Source organism: Hippichthys cyanospilos, chromosome 1 (assembly GCF_059441005.1).
Source record: "Hippichthys cyanospilos isolate Australia breed blue-spotted pipefish chromosome 1, RoL_Hcya_1.0, whole genome shotgun sequence".
In the NCBI taxonomy this organism is placed as follows: Eukaryota; Metazoa; Chordata; class Actinopteri; order Syngnathiformes; family Syngnathidae; genus Hippichthys; species Hippichthys cyanospilos.
Genome location: NC_142369.1, coordinates 16,852,103 through 16,876,674, shown reverse-complemented (window position 1 = coordinate 16,876,674; position 24,572 = coordinate 16,852,103). Strand labels below are relative to the sequence as shown.

The 24,572-nt window shown below is 39.7% G+C and overlaps 1 protein-coding gene across 2 annotated transcripts in view; it reads right to left on the bottom strand.

Moving 5' to 3' along the window:
- The window catches only part of rhobtb4 (Rho related BTB domain containing 4), a 43,326-nt gene that overhangs the window by 9,869 nt on the left and 8,885 nt on the right, over nt 1-24,572 (bottom strand). Inside the window, exons 1-5 of one of the 2 annotated variants that reach the window (XM_088418976.1) lie at nt 15,711-16,134; nt 5,838-6,039; nt 5,609-5,712; nt 1,245-1,430; nt 288-1,107 (exon numbers count right to left, since the gene is read on the bottom strand). In XM_088418976.1, the coding sequence (XP_088275102.1) occupies nt 288-1,107; nt 1,245-1,430; nt 5,609-5,712; nt 5,838-6,039; nt 15,711-15,739 (1,341 nt within the window). In that variant the 5' untranslated portion in view covers nt 15,740-16,134. Of the gene's footprint in view, nt 1-287; nt 1,108-1,244; nt 1,431-5,608; nt 5,713-5,837; nt 6,040-15,710; nt 16,135-24,572 lie in introns of those variants that run through there. The other variant, XM_088418983.1, reaches the window with a different exon arrangement.

Genomic DNA, 24,572 nt, shown 5'->3' with positions numbered 1-24,572 from the left:
TGTGATTTATACTCAGGTCTAAAATGTTTTATATTCCTCCTTCTTCATTTTTCAAGTTTTTGAGCACAAGGGCGTGACTACCTTGGTGCGTAATCGATGTCAATTAAATGTTTTTAGTTTTCTAATGGGAATGCTTGGAGAGCACATTTGGGTCGCTATTGTATGGTCATTAAACTGGGGGGAAAACACACTTTGTAAAGTTAGATCGCTCAAAATTGGCTACTGATTATGGTGTAGTCACAATGCTATGCATGTAGTGCCCATAAACTGAATTAAAACTCCATCACCTTGAACGGTTCCTCTTGTATGGGCGCATCCATGACGACAACAGTCATTAGCCGAGGTCGTCCAGTCATGGGGTCGTCAACATTATCAAGACAAACACTCAAGAACCCTCTTCCCCATCCGGAAAGTGCCCGACAGCTCACAGGAGGTCCCAGAGAGTACTGGGCTCGAGAGGGGAGTGCATTATCGCTCTGGGAAGTCCGTAACGAGCCGCGCTGGAGCAGCGGGGGTCGATTCAGGCCCCGCATGCCACCATCGACCCCGTCTTTATCAATGTCCAAGCTCTTAGTGCGCCCAGCCTGCTCCTTGGCTCCTCTTCTGCTCAGCTCATCTTCCTCCCCGCTGTCTGAGTTTTCCTTGCTTGTGTCCTCGTCCCCTTGTGGCCCCGTGCAGGATGCGCCGAGTTCGAGGGTGAAGAGGTCATAGAATTTGGAACAGGAAGTAGCCAGATAAACTTTGTGTGCAAAAACACGAATGGCGCCGCCCTGCAGCAGAAAAACAACATCTGCACAGAGTGGGTGGCTGAAGAGGGAGTCGGGGCCCTCGCCATCCGTAGGAGGGGGGTCTGGAATTCCCACTATGGGGCGTGGTGGGCGAGGAGGCAGGAAGGGGGCCTGAAGAAGAGGCCTTTGGACCCTTTTCAGGTGAGATTTCCAGAATTGCAGATGACGGCGGGAGATGAGGGCGGCTCTGATGGCATTGTCAAAAACGTCCTTGACTCCAAACTGGGCTACGATGCTCGTCTCATAGTAGGGTATCCCAAGCTCCTTTGCCACCTCGTGACCTCTCTCGGGAGGGAGGATATCTGTTGGTTTGATGGGTCTGTGGGTTGGAAAAGATGGTATTAAGGCTACGTAAATGACGATTGGATTACTCCCCTAAAAGCACTAAAAAGTCCTAAAAAAGTTCAATACAGATCAAAATCCGTCCATTAAGGACAGAAACGGATGGCTTCTCACTTGGCAAGGGGTCGACGTGCACGATTAACTGCATCCAGGTCAGCATAGCGGAGATCCAGCTGGCAGCCAACCAGGATGATGGGAGTCCGTGGACAGAAGTGCTTGATCTCCGGAAACCACATGGTGCGGACATGGCGCAGGGAATTGGGATTAGCCAGGGAGAAGCAAAGCACCACCACATCCGACCTGGAGATCAGGAAGGAAGATAAACAACCTTTGCTTCATCTGCTTAACTGAACTGGGATCAGGGAAAAGACAGGAAAAATCATCTGCTGGTTTGTGTTGATGTGAACTTTGATAGACTTCGATCATTTAGGAAGATCGGGTCCATTATAAGACTGACAGTGACACATCCTTACAAGTACTAGTGAAGAATACACATTTTGACGTGATTTTTCTTTGCTGAGTATCAATTAATCTGTTGATCACTGTGTCGATTAAATAGATTGATCATATTTTTTAATCGGCCTGTATGATGCTATTTTAAATTTTCCACATTTAACTCTAGGTTTGTATTTGATTATAAATCACCTTTGGCACAGTGGCCCATTCAATTTCTTAAGATTTGGTTGGTCGCTATATTTCAAACACAGACGTAAGACGCCTGGCTATTTTGAACCCCTCCTCTCACTGTGGAGCTACCACGCCCCATTTGTCATGACATCGTCCTAGGGTTAGGGTTAGAAAGTGGGTGTGTGATTAGTCTTCTTGGGCAGTACTCAATTAGTGACATAACATGGTGAGGACCCTGTCATTTTCTACCAGTTGGACGAGTCTGGTACTGACAGTACAGCAATGAGAAGGAATTGTCGAAGAGAGGGGAAAGGAGCAACAAAACACTTTCGGGGGTGGTTTTGGTGAGAAAATATTCAAACATGGTCGAACGCTCCAAAAAGTTGAATTTGAACATTTGTATATACTATACATTTGTGTGTTTTACAGGTATTTTTATTTTTATAGGTATTTTTGGGCTTTTGAGGATGCATCAAAATACATTCAGAGGCAGTCAAAGCAACAGGTGATGCAAAAAACTAATAGTAATGAAAACATAATGCTGAGAAAAGCTGCTTGAAAAAAATACAGTATTCTGTTTGAGCAGGTAGATAGTGGATAGAAGTGAAGTTATTCCTGAATGTCAGTAAAGAAGGTCTTTCCCAAAAAAGTTATTTATGTACTAACCAGGGTCCACAGGTTTTATGAAGGTTTGTGGTTTTACCCAAATTGGGGTTTTTGAGTTTTTCCTTCCCCTTCTGGGAGCTTTGAGCAGGGGATGCTGTTGTGTACTTGTGATGAAAAGAAGTCTCTGTACGACTTCTTTTTTGCAAAAGAAGTCTCGATATGACCTCTTTTCACCTGTGAAGCCCTTTGAGACTTCAGTGATTCAGGGCTATACAAATAAAATTTGATTTGATAACAACAGACCAGACTGTATAGGAAATTCTACATTTAAATATAGGCAATTTGGACATTCCCTATACTGTATGTAAGGCCCAATAAAATCATAATCACGAGTATGCCTCGTGACAAGTTGCATGAACGCTGATTGATGAAAAGCATTATTCCCTCTCAGTGTTTGCTCTGATTCTATATTTTTTTTCCCCCACTGTAATCTCACCTAAGCTTATTTTCCCTCTGACATACAATACGCTGGCAAACCATTACATCACATGTGGAAACACAGCCAAGTGTTACCACCATGGAATGGACTTGTAAACTAATAGGATCACAACAGTGATGTCCTACTGCGCTGCAATTGTAGATCCAATAAGAAACGTTTGTTTACAAAATCATGTTAATAATCTATGAAGCTCTTATTTTACAGACGTTATGTGTGACTGTTTGAGTTGTGACTTTTCAGGAATACGGTGAAAGGTTTAAATGAATTTAAAGCCTGTGTTAAGGCTAATAATTGACCCTCAGCTATAATGTGACATAAACTGGCTTGTCAGCATTGCATGTGTTTATGTGGTTCATCCACACTACAAAGGTCACCAGTTTCCTGATTACGTAAGAAGTGGCACATGCATGCACACACAAACAAACATAGGTACATAATACATACCCTACAAATTTGCCGCTCTTTGTAGCACATAAAACACTTGTTTCCAAATCAGCTTGCAAGAACAATGCTTCCTTAGAAATTTAGCATTATTTAGCAGGAGAAACATTTACTTTATTAATTGGTGCAGATTGGATATAGAGGAAAAAAATAGCTGCAGCTAAGGATAAGTATCTTAGTCTGTTTTCAGCAAAAGATTGTGCTTTTTGCCAACCTGAATTTTCCACTCCTAACAAGGCATGTGACAATTCTTGATGTTATGTTTTGAGTTTTGGTATCAACAAAGCGCAGAAGATGATATGTGACGTGAACTTAGTCATGCGTTCATGAGAGGTGAGATGTGCGGCGATGAACAAGAGAACGGACAAAGACGGGAGTAGAGGAAGAGGGGGAGGAGATTTTGATGCCTGCCGCTGCAGACGTCAGACAGGCGGGCAAGCAGAAAACAGCTGAGCTGGCGCTGCGTCTTTATCAGCTGACTGCAGGCTGACAAAGCATCCGGAACATTAGGGAAGGTGTGGAAACATACACAAACAGGGACAGACATCTAACTGAGAAAGCACACACTCAATAAGCATGAAATAACAACAAAGGTGAGGTATTTCGTGCAACAAATACATATGCTAACACACATCAGTTGCTCAGCTACATTCGACCTGCTGTTGTGAAAAGCGAAACTCACATTGTTGTGTGTACAGCAGATATAAAAAGAGTCTATACACCCTTATCAAATTAAATATTTCCAAGAGAGGTAGTAAAAATGGAATATCTAGATGATGTTTATAAGGTTGGTGTTATAAGGAGGGTGTGCACACATACCACCACATGATCAAAGCAGTTTATTTTTGCTTTCCCCGTCTTACCTCTTGTCTCTTACGTTTTATTTGAGTTCAACAGGTTGTTGTCACCAACATTGTTGGTGACAAATGTTTGAATTGATTTTCAGTATCTTGGTCTTATTATTTTTCTAATTTGGACCAGGGTGTGTAGACCTTTTACACTAACCATAGAATGACTATGCAAGGTTTTATTACTGTATTTGTAAAGCATGTTTTCAAGTGAATTTAGTAGGATTTTGTGCAAAAATAGACTTAATGCGCTGGGATTAGTAGGAAACTACCACATAGTTTTACTTTAAAAAGCCTTTTCCAAAGCCTTTTAGGGCTGTGAACCATATTTGGTAAGATCTATATGGCCACTATTAACTAATTCGGTGCCAGCAATTTTTTTTACCCTCCTTGATACTACCACTTGAAAAAAAAAATGGGAAAATGAATGAATGAATGAATGAGTGAATAAGGGACTGAATGTCAAGAATCTTGTAAAAAAAAAAAAAAAAACACCCAGGGGGGAAAAAAAAAAGTCTTGGAACACTGTGTTTGTTTGTCTTTCCCAGTTAAAGCACGACAACCTGTGAATCATTTGATATTGAGCATCTCACGTCCTATTTTTTTTTTTTTTGGGGGGGGGGGGGTAGAATTCGCTCGGGATTAGACAAAATGCTGTTCATTATTTATCTTTTGGTACATTAATTAAAATCGTTTAAAACTGATTTGTAGTATGTTAGTATAATATACTATTTTAGTACAATTGTAACATTATAAAATATAATGACAATAAAATGTACACTATTGGTGACTCTCCAATTAGTAATGCATTACAGGCTCTAACACGAGTTGAATTGCATTTCAATTATGTTTTGTACTCTTTCCTACAACAAACATCTTGCTTCTAAACATGGGGAAACATCAAAATGTAACAAATCAAGATTGCTCTCTGTAATTTGACATTCTCTTTGCCGGTTTTGGTTAATTACTTTTGCATTTCATGCCAATAAAGCAGCTTTGATCCAGGCATGCAGAGTAAGAGGATCAAGCCATGATCCAATCATGTCTGCTGGAGGAGGGATGTAACAGCCTGAGGACAGAGTTCAGCTAAAAAGCGCTGGTGGTTGGGTCACACAGAAAACCCTTGTAAATTCTCTGGCCCTGTTGGTGGAGGATTGACTGTTGTGTTATGTCTCGATAATGTCAATCCTACTAGTGTCACCTAGTGTCATTTAAAAGTGTAAGGCTTAAATATATACATACACTAATGTGAATACCACTAGTGTGACTTTTCCTCTTCACTTTAAATGTCTAAGGACTAAATATACACATATACAATTATTATATTTAAAAAAAACTCGGTGGTCACAGAGTAGTTGTGTTTTTTTAGAAAGTAATTTGGCTCTGGACTGTATATAGAGGCTATGAATGCATGTGTGTGTGTGTGTGTGTGTGTGTGTGTGTGTGCGTTGCCTCACCTGCCATAGGCAAATCGTCTGTCCTTGTGATGGTCCCCGAATGTGTCCCAGAGCCGAAGGGACACACTGACTTCGTCCACAACATCACGAGATCTCTCTAACACCTGTAGCATAACAGCACACATATCAACACGCCTTAACGGCATTTTATTTTTTTCAAAGAACTTTTCTTGGATTCATTTAGTTTCCTCCACACTTTATTCTGTGTGTCTTGTGTATGTGTGCCCACCTCCTGGCATACACGATACTGGTCGATGGCCCAAACGGTTGGCACGTGGGTGGCGAGCAGCTGATACTGTGTGAGGGTGGCATTGCAAGCCCGGGCGCATATAAGCCTGGTCTTGCCCACTGCATTGTCCCCTACCACCACACATTTAATGGTTTCCACATTGGGGCGCTCATAATCTGTGTCTATATCCATGGAGAGGGCCCTGGGAAGAAAGCAAAAAAGAGGAAGAGGTCATCTTAAATATATATACAGGACTCAAAAACATCGACATTGATAAGGCCTCCCAGGGGGACCGAGTCATTATTGGGACAGTTGAGGCTCTTGGCATGTAGACAGTGACTTCTAGATGTGAGGCAGGCTCGAGAGAATTTGTCAAGGCTCTGAGCGTCACTGACCAATATTCAAAGGAGCCTGCCAACTCCTCTACAGAACACATGGAGGGACTGCAGGGCTATTTTGGTAACAGTGCCCAGAGAAGGACAGAGAAAAAGAGAGATGACGTCGTTTGAGCGCACTGCCCTTCTTTCACCTTGCATATCTAACTTTACTTCGAGTCACCTTGTGCATGCTGGACAGTGTGTCTCAGAATTGGACCGTAGGGCTGCTACCAATGATCATTTTAATAATTAACCTGTTTGTTGATTTAAATTAAAAAAAAAGTCTAATTTTTATCTCTTTATTGAAAGCAATGACACGTTTCCAAATCGACAACGCCAAAATATTTCTTTATATGATTTGCTTGTTGGTTTAGTCTGTAACGCGAGCAAAACTGATCATTGACCGTTGAGCAATTTTCCAAAGTAAAAACTGATGTTTGCATTTTTTTTTTTAATTTTGTGATTCAACACAATGATAATCTGTCTGTTATTTTACAGGACTAAATAGCTTAAACATAAGAGAAAGTGTGAGCACACAACTCGTGTATGTGCAACCAAAACATTGACGGATATGAAAATATATACGGATACCTATATAATTGTTTAATACCTTGTGTTGTCAAACCTATGCTTCCCACTTCAAAAGAAGGGCCGTTCTTGGGTTTTCACACAAATCTACAGGTTTCAGTCTTCTCTCGCAAACACTGTCAAAAAGAACCATCAGTGCTTACTTTATCTCCGGTAGATGTGTGCCATTTTGCCCTAATGCTTGCTTAAAGACTCAATTCCCCACCAAATGTGTCTTTCACGACCTGTCAACAAACTAGATACTCTAAGGACTCACTTTCAAAACGATTTTTGTGAAAACAATCCCATTTTTCATTTGCCAAACCACAAAGCAAATATTTGAATGCCAATTTTGTACACACAGCCCATGCAGAATCTTCTTTGTTGCATAACCATCCCCCGCACACAGTTTTACCGATCCAATAATCCCTGAAACTTTTCAAACAACCACTCGGTGGACTCATAAATAGAGCCTATGAAACATTCATACAAGGCCCCTGCTTGGTATTCCATTGATGTGGCTGTCTTTAGTTCAGCACCAGCTGATACGATCAGCTAAAAACGGCATCCATTCACTAAACGCACTATGAGCCCTGGCCTGTGCTGGGTGTCGTCACACATTTCCAACCTGCTTATCAACCAACATCCTCATTTACTGACAAAATTGGCATCTACAGCATCAGATGCGCTGGGGACAACCTCTAACTATATGAGTAAGGGAAGTACTGGTAGTCAATACCCTGAATTAAATGTCTTAAAAATGTATGTTATATGTCTTAGTGGTGTTAATTAAACACGAGTTTTAGGTCAGTTTCCTTGTTTGCTGTCTGGCTGTGAGACACTCTTCAGGCACAAATGTCTGTGATGTATTAACATGCCTAATTTGAGCTTTTTGTCATTTTCAAACTGACAATGACAATAATGGTGTGATGGTTTCTTCATGATGCTCATCACTTTTTGTCTTCAACCAGAGTTAATTACCTTTATTCACAACCATACATTTATGTTTCTGTATGTACCATTAAATTTGTTTGGTAAAATAACATGGTTCCAAAAATAATATAGGTTGACTATGTGACTATGTTTTGGAAGAGAACAAAAAGTTTACAAATGTTCAAGTATGATTGAAACCTCATTTAAATATAATCAAAACTTTAAGTATGATTAAAACATCATTTTCAACAAGCTTTCAATACTATGACTCATGCTTTGTTCAGAAAGAATCTTGGTAGATGTGGTGGGTGGAGGGACAACTAATGAGTCCGATGTGTCCAACGATCCCTTGTATTCATCCATGAAACGAATAGATATTAGGTAATGTATTATTGACCCTAACTTAACCAATCCTCGTACAATACGTTTCGGTAGCTTACGTGGGGTCTGAGAGAAATTTGCTTTCTAAGCACTTGTAAAGACACCCTTGAGAAAGACAGCAAAGCCTAAACTACTCAAAACATGCTAGTGTCAATCCTCGCTTTGACATCTATACCAGCATGTACACAGTGAACAGTATTTTAGCTCAAAGATCCATGGAGATGATGTAAGCGGCCAAAGGCCAAAATGAATTAAACTGTAGGTATTTTGAAGAATTTACCCACAGAAACACATCAAAGCCTCAGGTTACTTTGTTTTCGCTCTCAGCTCTTCCAATAGAAAATCAGATGTGTAAGAGTGATTTCCTCAGAGTTGAGCTGGAGAGGGATTATTTGAGTCTTATGGAGGAGGAGAGAACTGTCACCCGGTATTACAATCAGTCGGTCATGCCACAGGGATCAAAAGAGCAAAACCAACAATAACCCAATGTTCATGGCAAGAATTACGCTTTTATCCTAATTCGTGCTTGGAGATGAGAAGTAAGAGTAAGTAAGAGTGACGAAAGGCCACAGGAGAGGACGCATGTACTGTCTGTGCATGCATAGTGCCTAAAGGTTAGCAAGATAGCGATACAAAAAGGAGCATCTGGTGCTGTAGACAGAAATTCAAGTGAATCTACAGTAACCAATACATTTGTGGTCCAACATCAGCCCATCGTGTGTTGGTCAACAGCCATAACCTAATTATCTCCTTGTGCATTACCAACATATTAAGAACTTGCTATCTGGCCTGTGTCTGAATGTAATAAGATTATCCGGCCTACCACAATTATTTATAGAGAAGTTGAGCAGTTAGGGTGCAGTAGTGCAGTTCAAAGGAATGGAAAGAGAAGCCGCTAAGCTCAGGTTTCATTTTTAGCCAATGACCTATTGTGAACTGCACACGACAGTCTAGACTTGATCTGCTTTGCTAGTCATCACATCTACATGGCAGCAAAGATGACTACCAGAGTCTAAGAAGAGAAATGAACAAAAACGTGAATTTTTTTAGTCATACCAGGGTTAAGTTCATGTATCACCCAACAGGGGCCTGTGGCTTTGCACAAAGTGAAAATTGTCAAAATAATGTTGGAAAATAACTAAATAAATATGCAGCGAGCTACTGACCTGCATAGTTTTAATTTTTAACATTAAGTAGCAATAATACATTGTATTTACCTAATAAAATTATCTTACTACCAATTACATTCCATGCAAGGTTTTTGTATATGTACACACCTGGTAGTTTAAATGTTCCATGTTTTTTAGTACTACACACTTTTACACTCATTAGCACAATCAAAAACCGTTTTATAACTTTTGTTATTCTTTGTAAATATGCACTTTAAAAAAAAGAAATACTGATTCAATGCTTAAGTTTGTTTTATAGTGCTGCAAATATTTGATTTATAACTTTCATGTTGCATCATTAACTGAATAGTATGGCACACAAGAATAAACAACTGGCAACAACATGCCACATGCAGCGGGCTGTACGCCAGACAAGGAAGCCTCAGGGCTCAGGGTAAGAGTAACTATAGTGCCCCCCCCCCCCCCCCTCCCCAATCTCTTTCTTCTCCTTGTTTTCTTTACGATTGACATACAGATATTCTATTTCCTCTTTTTTCCGTTTTTATTTGTGAGCAGAAACTTGCTCGGTTGCACACAAAACACAAACTGGCATGTAAAAACCATGTAAATTGGCGCATTAGGGGCAAATCAGCGATGACCAGACTACGATGATATAAAATATAATGTTGTAGTGATAGAACACATTTTATTACATCTTACTGTGTATATATATATATATATATATATATATATATATATATATATATATATATATATATATATATATATATATATATATATATATATATATGTTTATTTATTTATTTATAAAGTATATACAGTTATACATATAGACATACATGCAGAAAATCTAAAAGTGTCATTTTTTTTCTGTTTTTTAATTGTGACACCAATGTTCCCTTTTACTAAACAGGTAATACTAGCTCCAAATATTAGTTATCAGCTTCTTTGACTATTAGTAATCTGCACTGAATTTAAGAAAAAAAAATCTTGAACATCTTGAATGTAAAAGTAAATGTGAAAGCCAAATATGTTAACTTTCAATCTTTTCTGTCACAGTTGTGCATGGTTTTGCTCTTGCGTTTCTACTTTCTGAAGTCATTTCATTCATCCCTCTGCAGCTTTGTCTGGCTTCTTCCCAGCTGTGCCCACTCTAGCACTCCTCCTCTCCCACAGAATTAAAACTCCCCCTCCTTTTTCCTTACTTTAAGATATGTTATGATAGTAATGCTCTGATAGATGCTCACTCACATCCATCTCCAGATGTATAAATCTATATCTGGATGTCCCACTTAACTGAATGAGTCAAGAAGCAGCATTAATCCAAATGTCCCACTCCTCTCTCACACAGCCGATCTGCCCCCCCCCCCCCCCCCCCCCCTTCTGTCTCTGTCTCTCTGTTATGTAACACCTTTCGGGATCCACTGGAAGCAAAACCTCATCGCAGAACGCACCCCTTTTTAGGTCTATTTTCTTTGGCCTCAAGTTCATTCTGATCACATGAGTGAATTTCTGTTTCTATGCCTGGCATGACATGACATGACCCCAATAGCAACTCACATTATGCTAATACTCACCATAGCTTCAAAATAAAACAGGCTTGACTTCTGTTGGGAAGCATTGTTGGAGGAAATGGTTTGAATCGTGTTATCACATATGCAACCGATTCTTCTTAAATTGGTGACAAGTCTTTTACTCGCCTTTGTTTGTGTTATCTAGGTGTTGGGAGACGTTGAGTGCCAGAGGCGCAGTTGGCACAGACTGCTTACATAATCGGGTCTGTAGCCTCTGCTTGGCTCCCCCGATGGCTGATGGTAGACCTCATAGACATAGCAGACACGCAACCAAACATGCGACACATACTTGCTTGGCCCATTTGTGATGGCGCACGCGTGCATAAGAACATAAAAATGCATACGTTCCAACGAGTGACATTATCAACCTTTTTGTTTTCCTCTCATCACAACAATATGAAAGTCTCCTGTATGCCATCCTTTCCTTGTCCTTCCTTATTCCTTTGCTGGCCATTTATGCCACCTACTCATTGTCCACCTCTCAGCTTGTTACTCTTTGCAACAAATGTTGTATTATTATAGCAGTACCATTAATATCAGCAATGAAAGTTTCGTCATTTCGCGCTGCTCAATTGCAGCTCTTGCAGTTCTCACAGTGTTGTATCTTCTAACTCACTCCAATAATGTATTTTTATAACTATTTTCAAACCATTTATGGTGCATTTTCTCATTAAAGGGCCCATATCTTCAAGTTCAACTTTTTGGAGATTTTAACCACGTTATAATGTTGATTTCTCACCCTAAACAACCCCAAAGTGTTATTTCCTGTCAGTGATGCATTTCTAAGCCTTCCTTGCTTATTCTGTGCTCTGACCCTGCCTGAGCAGATAAACATGCAGAGGCCTGATGACAATGCACTCGTACCACCCATGTAAGATTTATTACACACCCACCCTATCCACGTCTTTTAGTTTTGATTTGGTTGGACTCCTTTATTCACTCGGCTGGGTTAGGCTCTAGCTAACCTCGTCAGGATAAGTGATCAAGATGATGATGTATGTTCGTGGCCGGCCGACATTGAATGATGTTATGAAGGGGGTGAGGCAGCCACATGGTGAGAGGTGAGGCTTCGGTAAGCAAGATGTTGCACTTCCTGGTTAGAAATATTGGTACCATAAAATTCATATTACAAATTAAATTACCAATGTGCAACATGTAATTTAAATGCCTATATCTAACTGTGGAAAGTGAAAAAAATACCATGATGTAGGCCTTTTAGGTCAGTGGGTGAGTGAGAGCCTACCCCTGCTGAATGAGTGAGAGGAACAGAACACCCTCGACTGGTCGCCAGTTCACACATAGACAGACACTTTTCACACCAATAGATAATTTAGAGTCTTTGATGAATATAACAGGAAACTGAAGAAAACCACAAAAGTGCATAAAAGATGAAATGCAAACTCCAAAAAAAAATAGATTTAAACTTCAAACCTCAGAACTGTTCGGTAGACATCTATAAGACGTTTATTTATTTTTAGGCATGGAAATTTGACTGAATTTTCTTTATTGACTATGGATAAAAGATGTGGAAGGATGGGTAAGAGGAGGAGGAAGAAAAATATACCATCAGTTTTTTATCTGAGGGGAAAAAGGGGCCATCTATTTTAGGAGCAGTGATTACTTATTAAAATTGATAATGCAACTGGTAATTAATTGAAGCATGGTACCTTTTAGAGCAGAGGTCATTGCCCCATGTAGAGCTGTTAATGTTCAAGCTTTTTGAATTTGATTATCCTAGCAAATATTACTTTGAAGAATGAAATAACCCCCCCCCCCCCCCCCCCCCATAAATAATGTTATATGTACATTACACATGCACTGCAATAGTGTCCAACAATATTCCATGTGTAAACTTGAGTGGCACTACCTGTTAACTACTATGAGGTTAATAACTTCCTGTTCTTCTTCTTCATTTTCTTCTTTTTGACGAGCAGACCAGGCATGTTTTGTGCTTGACTGCCCTTAAGGCGTTAAAATTTGAACGCCTAAATCCACAATAGGTTGTTTGTAATGATAGATTATATTCTCACATAATACATCCCTAGTGCTTTGTGGGGTGTTCCGAGTGCTAATATTGTCTTTGACGAAAGCCCATAAACTACTAACGCTTATCGTTAGTTTGTGGGTGTTATTAAGCACACACATCGCATCAGTCATTTAGCCACTACGTAGTGCATCAAAACAAGCAATGGAGCCAGCCGTATGTCATAATAGTCTTTGCATCATGTTTTTGCATACATGTTTTTTTAATAAGTATTGCCGTAGTATGCATTTTCCATTTTGCAATAATGAACATTATTTCTATGACCTTATAACTTGTGATTTTCCTTGTTTTACAAACAGTTTTTCTTCCTTGACACCATTGCAACATTGCATACATCTATCTGCAAGAAAACGGTACTGTACGTAAAATGTTGAAAACGGTGGCCTGTGACTGACCAGCACGAACACCTAGTGCTGGAGTGCTTTTAAGTAAGTCACCCAACTAGGCAATTATTCTACAACCAGATAAAAGCATAGTCAAGTAAATAAAAAAATAGCAATCTTTACAACATTGTAGTCTATGCACCTGTGCTCATCTACACAGTATTTTAATATTGCATTTGGTCAAACGAATCAAGAAGCCAAATCCACAAATTTTCTATTATAGTTGGTCAAGGTTCAGGTCTCTAAATTTGGTCATGTGACATTTGCAAGCGGATGTATGATTATCTTTGAGTAACTGTTGTCATTTCCAAAAGCAGCAAGTGCTAATATGGCCTTCCCCAAGAGGGAAAATGGGTGGATTTTGCTTGTTAATTTATAGGCCACAAAAAGCAATATTTAATTGGTGTACCCTGTTTAAACCCTGTGGCTGCTTGTCACGAAAATTTAGAATATGCCCTCCCATTTAAGGCTGCATTCAAAAATGTAACAACAAAGAAAGTTTCCCTGAGACCAACCACTATTTATGTTCTCTGCCACCACAAGGAGTGTTCATTTCAAAGACATCAGCACGTAATAAAACATGCACTCCATTACCTGAGTTCACCTTCCACCTTGACCTAATAATATGGGGGCATTGGGAACTTCCACGTCACTCAGGTAATGCAGACTCTCAGGGTTCTGCCAGGGCTTTGCTGTCTAAAGCCTGTCACACAGTAAAGTCACTGGGCATAGTGCCTGCGCAACACATTAGGTAGCTGTGTTCCAGATACATCATTAGTATGTAGTGGGAGGCAAAATATAGTGTAATCACAAACAAAGACTTCATTTCCATAAGCGCAACAGCAAACGCTGAACCAAGAGGACTTTTTAAACAAATATAGTAAATCTGCAAGCAATGCGGGAACAGTGAGTTTTCTACATGAGATGGACAAAATATGGACGAAAAAGACATGTCCATCCATTTATTCAACATCAGAATATTACAGCTTGTCATAAAATATTGGTTTGGTCCATAACTTTTCTCAAATTAGGCAAAAAAGGTTAATTGTTTTAAAAGTAACTCTTTTAATTGAACACAAAGACACTATCATGTGGGACTACATAATAAAGGAGAATATTTACTGCTTAGAGGTTGACTTTAATATAAAACAATAAATCAACAATAATAATGATCATTTATCTGATAATCAACTAGTTTTCGATTAATCTAGAACATATAGTTAAAGACCTTCATTTTGTCTATAGTTTAAAATTAACTGTTTAAATTTTAACATTTTTAAGTCTTGCTACTGTCTGATGAAGAGGAAAACAACAGTTGATATAGTTAAAGATTCTAAATACACTAAAAAGCTCCGATAACTTAACACTTATTGACCAAATGTGAGTATTAACTTTGTAAAGAGCATATGCCATAGAATGTGGGTGAATTAGACTGACATCTTTTGGAAGATGCATCACCCGCATAGCAAATGAATCATTTGGGACCCACGAATGGAACATGAACTGTTTCCTGCACGTACACTTTGTAATCTCACATTGAAGACTAATTGACAAAAGGACACTGGTTGGAAAACACAGCATTAAATAATTGAGTGACCTGTTGGTAGTCCATACAGCTGAGCACCTTTAGATGTAAAACTATAAACTATGTCGAATGTATGTGTATGTAATGTGAATATGATGGCCAATGGATAGATTAGTTTTAAACAAATGTATTTCATTTCACTTAACATGCATGCTCCGTCGCCCTCGCTGTGCCACCTGTGTAACGCAAGCCCTCTGCTGACGCCATAGCCACAGGCTCACCAATACCCCCGTGCGTGTGCGCACGCACGTGCTGTCAAACTAACATTTCCCTGGAGAAAACGGGCTACCATCGTCATATCCCATTCGGGCCTGCCACGCACACCCCTTTTGCATTTATTAGCGCGTCCTGCCTAAAAATGAGATCACATTTATCAATGAAGCACCCCTTCCCATTCATAAGCACCTGACTCATTCATAATTTTTGCAGAACGGAACGCGCACAACAAGGTAAGCGCATCCTAGTCCGCACAGCAAAAAGCTCCGTAAATAACACCAAAAAATATGCACACATTCAAGCAATGATGGGAAGATGTCATCATTCCACATGCCAAAAGATGCAGCTGATAAGTCTTGCATAACACGCCAAGCCCATCCGCTGCACTAAGACACGTAACACCACACAGTAAAAGCAGGCAGTGCATCAATAATCCCACCACTGTAAACATATCTGCTCGCAATAAGACGCGGTGCATCTCTGTATTAGCGACGAAAGGAGATTAAAGCCCCATTACGCGCACAAAAAGGAACGCGATATGACACGAAGAGTACGGCTTTAACTTTTAGGAACAAATGAGGTGATTGGTGGGATGCACTGAGAGCATGTGGTCAGGTTTTCGCGCGTGTGGGTGTGTATGCGCGCGTGTGTGTTTTCTTTGTGGTGAGGAAGGGGGTCCCTACCTTCCGACGGTTCCGGAATTGACCCACATGCCACTCTTCTGGGATGCCGGTCTCGCAAACCGGGCAAGCACGCGCAGGGGGGACAAATAGGCGGTCGTGTTCAGATCTACTTGACGCAAAGAGCATGAATAGTATTTCTGCGAGGGACCAGACAAAAAGGACCTCTGCCCTCTAACACCCCCTCTTTTCCTGCTTCGCCCCGTGGCCGCCTCCTCAAAGCTTCGCGAATCTCGGCTCAATATAAATCATCCACTGGTAACGAAAAATGCCTTTGGAGCTCAAAAGAACACTTTTATAGGTTGCAAGGTACACATTACTGGTCCAGGCGCTCGGTTCCAGTCTGAGCCACCTCCTTTTCTGTTGTTGTTTCCCCAGCTGATTTCATCAAAGGACACGCCCCCGCGACGTGACGTCACGACACTACTCACCCAACTCCTGCCGTGCGGCGTTCATGCGTTGTCAGAAAAAGCAAGACATTGTGGCGTGGACGTGATCCTCTGTCACGTACTAAACGCTTGCAAGACAGAACATCATCAGTCACGCGTATACAATTTAGATAAAGCAGGTGCTCACAAAATAGCGGTTTAATTATTCAAAATTGTGTTTATACTGTGACACTGCATGCATAAAGCAGGTGCTCACAAAATAGCGGTTTAATTCTTCAAAATTGTGTTTATACTGTGACACTGCATGCACAATTTGAACATTAACACTGGCCTTAAATTTTGGGGGAACTATGCTTAAATAATAATTCAAGACCCATCAATAAATCAAATGCATTTTTTTAAAACACAGTATTGTTGTTTTATCCCAAATGTTGTACTGTGGCCAGTGACCGTAGCACATACTAAATACCAGCATACAGCATTTATTTCCAAAACTAGATAAGCAATTGTAATTTCGTTTATTGTGCTGGGATAATCCCAATCTGTGATCAGATAGTATTTTCCCCATCGAGTTGATTTCTTTAAAATGATTGTAACGCTAGACTTATCTGAATAAAATATTAGTCGACTGAAAATGAAACGGTCCTTTAACGAAAAGTAGTTATAAAACTCAGTGATTTAAATCAGCCTTTTGTTCTGCTATAGACATTAGAACATATGCCGAGCAAAAAAAACAAACAAAAAAAAACCCAACAACAACAAAACAATGAAACGCAGTGGATAGGCCAAAGAGGGGGAAACTCTCGATTGTTTTAGTCGTATGGGCTCATATTTTCCCGTCTCTAGGTAGCCTGATTATCCGAAGAAAACATTGCAGTCTTGCCAGCGAATCTGTTTCTATGTTTTAAAATATGTGATGGTATGTGGCCTCGCTTAGGCATGCTTTTCCAGTGAGGCTATTACTTCAGCTCACCTTTGTCTGGAGTTAGCTGTCAGTAACTTGACTTGAGATGCAGTTTGTGGAGCAAAGTGTTTCAGCTAATTGTTCAGTTGGGACATTGTCCAGTCTCTCGCTGCTCTCCCAATGACATTTCCTTTGTGTTTGTGAAAGACTGAAGACAGACATCTACTGGCAGGTGCTGGTACTGACCTCTGAAAACAACACTGTAAATTAATTCCTCCCATTTGAATGACGTCAATGTAGTCGTTCGAGGTCACGACATCGAGAAAGTCTCACAGTGCCAAGCAATTTCCCTTTGCTTGCCAATGGGCCTAAAGTCAAAAGTGGGGTTATGACTTAGGTAAGGTTTCTTTTTTGACGCCTGAGGCATACAATATTCAACAAACACACTTCTTAATTGGTTATTAACCAAGGCAAGGGCTTTCAAACCTATCTTGTCCCTTCTGTTTGTATTTTACATTTTTAATGATGCATGACTTACTTTTTGTGGGGACAGTTTGGCTTGATTTAGGCATGAAAGAACCCTGACCTCACCTCCATCAAACATGTTTGGAACTACAACATAATTTTCTGGCACCAGAACCACTCATAGAGTATGTCAACATCAATGACCAATCACGTCAGAGCAAATGACATGATAAATGACACAACTGCCTCCATAAGATGTAACATTAATAATACATCTCTGAACTTGTATTAATTCGAGCTTTTTGGTGCTGATGTTTTTGGCAGCTACAGAGTTCAAATTGGTTCAACAGTTCAACAATTAATGGTTGTGTAGGACTGATAGTCTGAACTAAAATGGTAATCGTTCCTGGGCCATTCCAGCACTGTAGGATATTTCTGCCCCTAGAAAACGTGAAATAATCCACGTGCCAAATCCACAAACAAGTTGCATAAAGTATTGTTGTCCTGACAGCAATGAAGTAAAAAGTAAAGAAAAGAAACAAGTAAGGGTGGGGAGGTGAGGACTCTAGACCTCCAGCTGTGGCTGAGGAAAGAAATATTTTCTGATGAAAGGGTTCAACATACACCATTTTCTTTCTATCATTGTAAGTAATGACTACAATCACCATCAACCCAATCAAATGTGCCTCAGGGTGCACATACTATGAAAAAGTGTTTTGGGGTTGTTGTTGGTTTTTTTTTCATTTAAAGATGAAAACCAGTCTTTTGCACCCTGAGAAAACAGTGCCCCTTGACCCAGCTGGCATGCATAAAAAGAAGCAGCATGAAAGATGGTGTGGAATGCCATGGGATAAAGTGGGGTTTGAAGAGCACTGGCACTGTGAGGGCTTAGAAATCTGGCGAGTCTGCCCCTTTGTTTGGACACTTGTGAGAGAACTGTCAAGCAGCACAGTCTGATGGGACATATGGCCTTTTCAGCCACTGCGCTACAAAAACAGTGGAATGTGCAATTGCGATTATGAACTTTCTCACTCGTTTATCCTCAGTGTGGGAAGCTTGTTCCTGTTGCGATGCTGTCTTTAACAAGGTGTCCCCTTTACAAAATTGAATACAATTCCTGCAGGCACATCCTCACAATATTTTGAGCAACACTGACCAACATATACTGTAGATTAATTTACACTTTATTGTCACTGAAGTACAAACGCAGCAGGTATACAAATCCCTAGTAAAATCTCACATTAAATAGATATTCACAAATTACTGTGTAACAACCAGCAGTTGGTTGACATGCCACAAAACCTGCTCGAATTAGTGTGGGTAAAGGAATGATGAAAATGCTGGTAATTTAAATTCATCTCTAACCCATGTCATCATCAATTCTATATCCAACTGGCCTGAAATGGTCCTAAAGCTGTCCAAACAACCGGGTTCTCACACTGCATGTGTCTACAGAGTTTTCCTTCAACCCACATTATCAAGGGCACTAACGTACACACTCTTCGCACACACTCAATGAATAGAAAACTGTGCATGTATACCCTTGCAGTGACATAAGTAGGTCAAAGCTGCAGTGGATCGTCAAAACCGCTCTAGCACCATGTTAGTGATACCAATGTCAAAGATTACATCCTGATACACACAACGAGATATACTGCAGGACAAAAAAATGCCATAGGACACGTAGCTAGGGGTCCGTGAGATTTTAAAATGGTTTCTTCAGATATCTGCAAATTGAATGTTTTTTTTATGCTATGACAGGAACAGTACATTTTTCTTTTCAAATTAAGAGCAAATTAATTCAAACATGGAGCAAGTTATTGCTTAATTTTGTTTTAGTGACTCCCTTGCAACACATTGCCTCTTCTTTGTCATTAATGACACAATTTTTCAGGAACCGGGCCAGAGGATAAACAGGTGTTGATATACTATCTCCCCTATGGAGTTGCAAATAAAATAAGCCCAAAGGTACTGCTACAAAAGTCATTCTAAAGCTTATTATGTCAGACACGGATGGCACAACATTATGCTCTATGTTTTTCTTTTCCATCCAGAAATACTTTACGAAAAAATATTTCACATAGTTGAAAAAGGCTTAAGAACCCCAGTTGTAGATCATGATTACAGTCTGAGATATACTTCGTTTTTTTACACAGGCTTGATTTTTTTTGTTGTTTTTTTCGCAGACCACCAAAATTGCAATAGCTTTAACTAAGTGGGTTAAAGTTCAAAGTATGAATGGAATGGCTGAAGGGCACACAAAGATGTGATGTTGTGGGAGACATTTCTACTAGCATTCCTAAAATATATCTGTCGCAATCTTGATCTTTTCTCACACACAAACTCACTCTGACTGACTGAGAGAGAGAGATGTCAGAGCCGCCACGCTGGCATGAAGCAGAATGTGTTTTGTAACGGGCGGCCCATTTGGCAATTGGTGATGAGTGCAAGTTTAAGTGGAAAAACACTGAAGGCTCGATAAGGCCTGTAGCAGAGGAAAAAATATTGTTGACTTGTTATGTTATCTGTAGCTTGTCTAATCTCATGTTTAGCCAGATGTTGTTCCCTCATTATAACCTAATGAAGACACATCACTGTACTATTCCTGACCAAAAAAAAAAAAACATCATGGGGTAAGTGTCAATTGGCTCCTGAATGGACTATTTGTTTGAAATGGATTCTTAGTGGAAAGGCAATGCTTATTTCTTGCATGCAAAAACACATTATTCATCAGGTCCATGAGTAAAGAAGACAAGAAAAAACTTCCTTTAAGTAGGAGGTGGGCTGGTATGCAGCAGCCTACAATTAGGTAGGGAAAACAATGAACTTAAACTGCACACTGAAGGACACTGGGTTACAAAAATAAAAGTAGAAGTAAACAGGCTCACACTTGTATTAAATGTGTAAACAAACACAAGGAACAAACAGGAAATGAATTAAAACCTAGTTACAGAACAAAAAAAACAAGTAAAAAAAAAAAAAACACAAGGCAATGGAAGGACCTGATTGGCTGACACAGGACAAAAACAAATGAAGGAAACTACCACAAAACATGACAGCAGTTATCCACTCAGAAAAAATGAGTACAACTTGAACCCAACTCTAAATAAACATCTGTCATTTCACCATAAAAAAAAAAAATCCAATATGGGAAAGAAGCATAAAAATGTTAGCATTTCCAAGAATTCTAAGCACTCATGGGAACCGACCATATGAGGATGGACAACTCAGGCGATGATTGGTCGTGATGAAAGGAAATGCCCGGAATGTTAAGTGGTTCTCGAGGTGAAGATGGGATAGAGGACTGGGCGGGAGAAATAGAGGAAGGCTGGGATGTCAAGTGGAAGTTACTGTATAACTGCCTGCTTGTCAGACTTCCAAGATAATCTTTTTCGTACACAGTTGCAAGTTGTGTGTTTCCTGTTTCCCCACTGCAGTCTTTTACATAATGTTTTTAAGAATAGACACCAAGGTACTTCTCAGAGGCAGAACAAGGGACGACCACTGATCTGATTCCCCAAAAGGTTGTTTCCTTCGGCCTTGGTTGGGTCATTCTTTCAAGCATTTTTCCAAATTATTTTGTCTTGGACAGGAGATTGCTTGAGCATTTGACACCCGAAATGAAGTGTGACATAGTGGTGTAAAGGTCAAAAGCTTGCTTGATGGTGAAGCTGTCCAAGTTACTCTGGCTTGTTTATTGTTGTGAGTCTGTTGTGGACATTGTGCAGAGAGCTTTCGAATGAGCTGACAGACTCAATGAGTCTTTGACATTCTTGAGGGGCATGAAACTGCCCACTGACATCTAGTAGTTATTGTCAGCTACAGCTTCTTCTTGTGAGAATCTTGTTGGATTTTCTATTCAAAAGTGGGTGCAGTGGAAATTTTTAGGTTGAACTTGAGCTGAGGACAATGTCTAATTTATTTGCATTTATTATCATCTTTGAATAATCCAAACATCCATCCATCCATTTCCTATATCTGCTTATCCTCTCAAGGGTCGCAGGCTTGCTGATGTCTATCCCAGCTGGTTTCACGCAGTAGGTGGGAGACAGCCAATACCATGGCATATGGGGACGAACAACTATTAACAAATCCAATCACACCAAAGGACAATTTAGTATGTCCATAATGGAAACACAGTTTGGTAAAATAATAGGTAATATTAAAAGGTCATATTTTATTGCAATAAAATGTAATATTTTAACTGTCATAAAAGTAGATCACTAGTAGTGAATAAAACAAATGGAAGTCTTAAATAATCCTTTGAAATGTATTGTACTGAGGTCTCCCATGATGTCTTGCATTACTGTGGGAGGGTGTTCACATTTTCACCAAAACATTTGTGAGCTTTTATCACCACCTCAAAGGAATTTGGTCATAACATTGTGATATTATAAACATGAAAATGTAATGTCTTTATGGTTTTTATGGTATGTTTCTGTACATTTAAATAAATAAATTAAGATCATAACTCCCTACTCACTTTTAATAGTATTGGTTAATTTGCCACAAATTCTTCTTTTTACATAAATGTCTTTTTGTCTTATATTTTTGTCATAAATTAATGAATGATGCTTTGGACTCATCATATAGAGTTGTAAACAACCCTGTAAATAAAAGATTGATAAGTTATTGACTGATTAATTGTTCTTTTTTTTATCTGTCAGAATTATTGGGCAAACCTATTAGGTTTAAATACTTCACTGCAACCTGAGGCGATATTCAGTGATAATGTTCATTAGTTGCAGAAAAAAGTCAAAGTGATTGGACAAGGTTCACAATGATTTCACTAGACCAGTGGTCTCCAACCCCCGGTATCAGTACCCTCTGTTGTAACTATGAAGTTTTTTTTTTTTTTTCATTTGTTTAATGTTTCATGCTTGCAAGGAACAAACACAAAATATGTGTTGCTCACCCTCAAAAAAGTTAAAAAGTGAAATCTTTGAGATGATTGTATTAGGTCATTTGGGAGCTGAATATAGTACTTCATAACATCACTGATTTGAAAGCATTTTTTTTTTTTTTGGAGCAGACAGTGTTTAGGAAAAAAAAAACAAACAAAAAAACACTATCAAACAATGGGATTGCACCCCGTTCCAAAAGTGTAATATTTGATCTAAATATAGTAATACAGTAATACAGTAAACTTTTTTTTTTTTTTTCATGTTTATGCTGTTTTTGTCACAACGAACAAAGCTTCAAAAAATGTTTTAAACTGGAATAATTCAGATTAGTAAGTACTAAGTGATTCAGTAAGTACTGAAACAACACTCATTAATGCTGTTAATTTATGGTAGCTTTGGTATAAATCTCAAATTGCGCACTGGTTGATAAATCACAAAGTATTGCATAACATACAGTATGTAATAGTACAGCTTGTAGTGAGGAGCAAGATTTGAGTGTCCTCAGCTCAGGTCAGTCAGAATTCCACAAACAGCCTAATCAAACAAAGAGGAACGCCAAGTCAAACACCTCTGGACTTCAGTCTCGTTCAGACAAGCTGTTCAGTCCTTACACACACCATACCTGGACGTAGCACAGAGAGCCTAGATTTCTACTCTGGACACCCTAAAATAACATAAACATGATCTTGCACCCTGATTGTGGTTTGCATATGCATGTGGTATTTTGCAGGTTACAGCTTGGACCGCCAAACGTTGGATTCTGACAAAATAGCAGATATACAGTATATTGGTCAGTCACTTCAAGGCACTTGGTTTTGTTCATTTTAAAATGCCTTAAATTGTACATTGACTCCCTGGGCCCTATTTTCGTGATCGGAAACGGGTCTGGCAATCGGCGAGGTGGTCGGGGTAGGGCCAAAGTGAGATTTGGCAATTTGGTAGACAGGCACAGCTTGGTGCAAATAGACGGAGTTGGTTTGTGTCAAAGCAGCTGGCTTCCATCGTGCAAACTGACCAGCTACTCCTTATCCCTTCAAATGTGTTCCACCTGACTCGCACGGTAATTCCAGATATGGTGGAGAATGAAAAGACACCCAAATTCACCAGAAAAGAGTCTGGCAGTAGACCCCGTTGGCCTCGGAGGAAGTTACAACTGTTGTGAATGAGTCCTTCCAAGGCACCCTGAGAACCACATGCCCAGTGTAGGCAGGTCAGTGCAGGTTCGACATAGGACCAAGGGCAAAATAGCGTAGTTCCCTTCGTGAAGAGCAGCGGGCAACATTAAGCACATACACATGCCTATTGTTCATATTTATGAAAGAACGCTCCGCACACACTGAATTAGTCTGCCTGCGTGGCTCCAAATCAAATCCACCAAATTATGTTACACCACCTGCGCCATGAAAAAGATCTGTGGTCTAAAAGTTTGTTCACTTTTGGTCACAAAATTGTAAGAGGTGCCCTGGGTGTGGCACTGGAGCACCTATTGAGGAAAAGTGGGGTGCGCCTGGGGAATGGCACACCCAGAAATGCACAATCTGGTCTACCAAATTACCAAACATAGAAAACCAAAGTTGCGCCTGCACGAAATTGAAGATGTGTCGTTATTTAGACCAAGTGCACAAGCCCGTCTACCAAATTAGAGCCCCTTTTATCTGTTTTTTGTGAAGGTGGTTACATGGTGAGCACTAACAATCCTTACACTCCAATTGCACGGGACAAAGAATCCGGGGAAATTTCTTTTAGCGCATGTATCCCTTATACCTGAAAATGGAAACCCTGTGCGGCACACTTTGAAATCAGATAAAAGGCCATCTTAGGGGAACAGCTTTGGAATGTCTGAATCCACCTAAAACAAAATGGTGTGAAAAGTCTGAGTGCTGTATTAAATAACTCAATGTCATTTTATACTTTAACTATCGTATTTCTTACAGATCACATTTTGTAGTCTGTGGTTAAAAATTACTATGAACTGTCTAAAACATTAAATACTACTTAAACTTTCATTTCAAGTCATTGTTGCAACTTAGATTTGCGATTGTAGCCGCCTTCAGCTACTCCATGTTTGCCACATTAAGATCAATTTAAAAAAGAATAATCATTTGCGGGTTTTTTGAAAAACATCTTATTGAATTCCAAATTGTATGATCTCAGTGGGGCTCAACTTCGATCCACTGACTTAGCTCCAGAATTTGCCAGAAAT